This window comes from Lipophrys pholis, assembly GCF_963383615.2.
Source record: "Lipophrys pholis genome assembly, contig: SCAFFOLD_377, whole genome shotgun sequence".
NCBI classification, from domain to species: domain Eukaryota; kingdom Metazoa; phylum Chordata; class Actinopteri; order Blenniiformes; family Blenniidae; genus Lipophrys; species Lipophrys pholis.
The window spans coordinates 403-5,000 of NW_028292121.1; the positions used below are offsets into that span (position 1 = coordinate 403).

At 55.6% G+C, this 4,598-nt stretch overlaps 1 protein-coding gene across 1 annotated transcript in view; it reads right to left on the reverse strand.

Annotated features, from left to right (window-relative positions):
- Positions 1–321: 321 nt before the first annotated feature.
- The window catches only part of LOC308128158 (myotubularin-like), a gene marked incomplete at its 3' end in the record, with an annotated part of 23,597 nt that continues 19,320 nt past the window's right edge, over positions 322–4,598 (reverse strand). The window contains exons 7-8 of the mRNA XM_080493837.1: positions 4,343–4,426; positions 322–471 (exon numbers count right to left, since the gene is read on the reverse strand). Coding sequence (XP_080349963.1) covers positions 322–471; positions 4,343–4,426 — 234 coding nt within the window. The remainder of the gene's footprint in view (positions 472–4,342; positions 4,427–4,598) is intronic.

Below are 4,598 nucleotides of genomic sequence, written 5' to 3' on the forward strand. Positions count from 1 at the left end.
GATGTGATGTGATGTGATGATGTGATGTGATGATGTGATGATGTGATGGTGTGATGGTGTGATGTGATGATGTGATGATGTGATGATGTGATGTGATGATGTGATGATGTGATGATGTGATGTGATGATGATGTGATGGTGTGATGGTGTCATGTGATGGTGTGATGGTGTGATGGTGTGATGATGTGATGATGTGATGTGATGATGTGATGATGTGATGATGTGATGTGATGTGATGATGATGTGATGGTGTGATGGTGTCATGTGATGGTGTGATGGTGTCATGTGATGATGCCATGTCATGTTGTGATGTCGCCTCACCGGGATTCGTCCTCTGGAGCGGAACGCTGACACTCGTTTCAGGTCCTCGTCTTTACTCTTGTAGGGGACGGCCAGCACAGTAGGGTAGGTGTCACACAGCTCATACGTCTTGTTGATGAAGGAGATACGCCACTTGCTATTGGGTAAACCCTGGGGGAGGAGGAGGAGGAGGAGGAGGAGGAGAGGGAGGAGGAGGAGAGGGAGGGGGGAGGAGGAGGAGGAGGAGAGGGAGGAGGAGGAGGGAGAGGAGGAGGAGGAGGAGGAGGAGGAAAAGGAGGAGAGGGAGGAGGAGGAGGAGAGGGAGGAGGAGAGAGAGGAGGAGGAGGAGAGGGAGGAGGAGGAGGAGGAGGAGGAGAGGGAGGGGGAGGAGAGGGAGGGGGAGGAGGAGGAGGAGGAGAGGAGAGGGAGGAGGAGGAGGAGGAGGAGAGGGAGGAGGAGGAGGAGAGGGAGGAGGAGAGAGAGGAGGAGGAGGAGAGGGAGGAGGAGGAGGAGAGGGAGGAGGAAAAGGAGGAGAGGGAGGAGGAGGAGGAGAGGGAGGAGGAGAGAGAGGAGGAGGAGGAGGAGGAGGAGGAGGAGAGGGAGGAGGACCAGGAGGAGAGGGAGGAGGAGGAGGAGGAGGAGGAGGAGGAGGAGAGGGAGGAGGACCAGGAGGAGAGGGAGGAGAGGGAGGAGGAGGAGGAGGAGGAGGAGAGGGAGGAGGAGCGAGAGGAGGAGGAGGAGGAGGAGGAGGAGAGGGAGGAGGACCAGGAGGAGAGGGAGGAGGAGGAGGAGAGGGAGGAGGAGGGGGAGGAGGAGGAGGAAGAGCAGGAGAGGGAGGAGGAGGAGAGGGAGGAGGAGGAGGAGAGGGAGGAGGAGGAGTAGAGAGGAGGTAGAGGAGGAGAGGGAGGAGGAAGAGCAGGAGAGGGAGGAGGAGGAGGAGAGAGGAGGAGGAGAGAGGAGGAGAGGGAGGAGGAGAGAGGAGGAGGAGGAGTAGAGAGGAGGTAGAGGAGGAGAGGGAGGAGGAAGAGCAGGAGGGGGAGGAGGAGGAGGAGGGGGAGGAGGAGGAGAGGGAGGGGGAGGAGGAGGAGGAGGAGAGGGAGGAGGAGCAGGAGAGGGAGGAGGAAAAGGAGGAGAGGGAGGAGGAGGAGGAGAGGGAGGAGGAGAGAGAGGAGGAGAGGGAGGAGGAAGAGGAGGAAGAGGAGGAGAGGAAGGAGGAGGAGGAGAGGGAGGAAGGGCAGGAGAGGGAGGAGAGGGAGGAGGAGGAGGAGGAGGAGGAGGAAGAGGAGGAGGAGGAAGAGGAGGAGGAGAGGGAGGAGGAGGAGGAAGAGCAGGAGAGGGAGGAGGAGGAGAGGGAGGAGGAGGAGTAGAGAGGAGGTAGAGGAGGAGAGGGAGGAGGAAGAGCAGGAGAGGGAGGAGGAGGAGGAGAGAGGAGGAGGAGAGAGGAGGAGAGAGGAGGAGGAGGAGTAGAGAGGAGGTAGAGGAGGAGAGGGAGGAGGAAGAGCAGGAGAGGGAGGAGGAGGAGGTGAGAGGAGGAGGAGAGGGAGGAGGAAGAGGAAGGAGGAGGAGAGGGAGGAGGAGAGAGGAGGAAGAGGAGGAGAGGGAGGAGGAGGATGAGAGGGAGGAGGAAGAAGAGGAAGAGGAGGAGAGGGGGGAGGAGGAGGATGAAGAGGAGGAGAGGAAGGATGAGGAGAGAGGAGGGAGAGGCGACGAGGAGGAGGAAAGAGGTGGAGGAATTAAAGTATCATGAACGGAGAGAAAACCACAACACAGGTTGAATCTCAAACTAAACTCACAACTGAAGGATCACCCTCCACCCACTGTCCTCCTTAACCTCCACCCTCTGTCCTCTCTAACTTCTACTGTCCTCCTTAACCTCCACCCTCTGTCCTCTCTAACTTCTACTGTCCTCCTTAACCTCCACCCTCTGTCCTCTCTAACTTCCACTGTCCTCCTTAACCTCCACCCTCTGTCCTCTCTAACTTCCACTGTCCTCCTTAACCTCCACCCTCTGTCCTCTCTAACTTCCACTGTCCTCCTTAACCTCCACCCTCTGTCCTCTCTAACTTCTACTGTCCTCCTTAACCTCCACCCTCTGTCCTCTAACTTCCACTGTCCTCCTTAACCTCCACCCTCTGTCCTCTCTAACTTCTACTGTCCTCCTTAACCTCCACCCTCTGTCCTCTCTAACTTCTACTGTCCTCCTTAACCTCCACCCTCTGTCCTCTCTAACTTCCACTGTCCTCCTTAACCTCCACCCTCTGTCCTCTCTAACTTCCACTGTCCTCCTTAACCTCCACCCTCTGTCCTCTCTAACTTCCACTGTCCTCCTTAACCTCCACCCTCTGTCCTCTCTAACTTCTACTGTCCTCCTTAACCTCCACCCTCTGTCCTCTAACTTCCACTGTCCTCCTTAACCTCCACCCTCTGTCCTCTAACTTCCACTGTCCTCCTTAACCTCCACCCTCTGTCCTCTCTAACTTCTACTGTCCTCCTTAACCTCCACCCTCTGTCCTCTCTAACTTCCACTGTCCTCCTTAACCTCCACCCTCTGTCCTCTCTAACTTCTACTGTCCTCCTTAACCTCCACCCTCTGTCCTCTCTAACTTCCACTGTCCTCCTTAACCTCCACCCTCTGTCCTCTCTAACTTCTACTGTCCTCCTTAACCTCCACCCTCTGTCCTCTCTAACTTCTACTGTCCTCCTTAACCTCCACCCTCTGTCCTCTCTAACTTCCACTGTCCTCCTTAACCTCCACCCTCTGTCCTCTCTAACTTCTACTGTCCTCCTTAACCTCCACCCTCTGTCCTCTCTAACTTCCACTGTCCTCCTTAACCTCCACCCTCTGTCCTCTCTAACTTCTACTGTCCTCCTTAACCTCCACCCTCTGTCCTCTCTAACTTCCACTGTCCTCCTTAACCACCACCCTCTGTCCTCTCTAACCTTCACTGTCCTCTCTAACCTCCACCCTCTGTCCTCTCTAACCACCACCCTCTGTCCTCTCTAACCTTCACTGTCCTCTCTAACCTCCACTCTCTGTCCTCTCTAACCTCCACTCTCTGTCCTCTCTAACCTTCACTGTCCTCCTTAACCTCCACCCTCTGTCCTCTCTAACCTTCACTGTCCTCTCTAACCTCCACCCTCTGTCCTCTCAAACCTTCACTGTCCTCCTTAACCTCCACCCTCTGTCCTCTCTAACCTTCACTGTCCTCCTTAACCTCCACCCTCTGTCCTCTCTAACCTTCACTGTCCTCCTTAACCTCCACCCTCTGTCCTCTCTAACCTTCACTGTCCTCTCTAACCTCCACCCTCTGTCCTCTCTAACCTCCACTGTCCTCTCTAACCTCAACCCTATGTTTTCCCGAACCTCCACTGTCCGCTCTAACCTCCACCCTGTCCTTTTCTCGCCTCCACCCTCTGTCCTCTCTAACCTCCACCCTCTGTCCTGTCTAACCTTAACTGTCCTCTCTAACCTCCAACCGCTGTTCTCTCTCACCTCCACCCTCTCTCCTCTCTAACCTCCACCCTCTGTCCTCTCTAACCTCCACTGTCCTCTCTAACCTCCACTGTCCTCTCTAACCTCCGCTGTCCTAACCTCCACCCTCTGTCCTCTTTAACATCCACCCTCTGTTCTCTCTAACCTCCACCCTGTTCTCTCTAACCTCTGCTGTCCTAATCTCCACCCTCTGTTCTCTCTAACCTCCACCCTGTTCTCTCTAACCTCTGCTGTCCTAATCTCCACCCTCTGTTCTCTCTAACCTCCACCCTGTTCTCTCTAACCTCTGCTGTCCTAATCTCCACCCTCTGTTCTCTCTAACCTCCACCCTGTTCTCTCTAACCTCTGCTGTCCTAATCTCCACCCTCTGTTTTCTCTAACCTCTGCTGTCCTAATCTCCACCCTCTGTTCTCTCTAACCTCTGCTGTCCTAATCTCCACCCTCTGGCCTCTCTAAACTCCACCCTCTGGCCTCTCTAAACTCCACCCTCTGGCCTCTCTAAGCTCCACTCTCCGACATCTCTAACCTCCACCCATCTGGAGCATTTACCTGCCGTCTGAACTCCTCCACAGCTTTGTAGATGCTCCACCCGTTCTCAGCGTACTTCTCCTGGGTGACGAATGCGAACAGAGGCTGGGTGGAGAAAAGACCCGAGACATGAACAGGTGTTGATATAGCAGCACGCTGACCACTGTAGGTGGAGGTCGTCCAATCGAGGCTGTGAGTGCAGTGCCTGTGTCAGCCAGCAGGGGGGGACAGTGAGTGCAGTGCCTGTGTCAGCCAGCAGGGGGGGACAGTGAGTGCA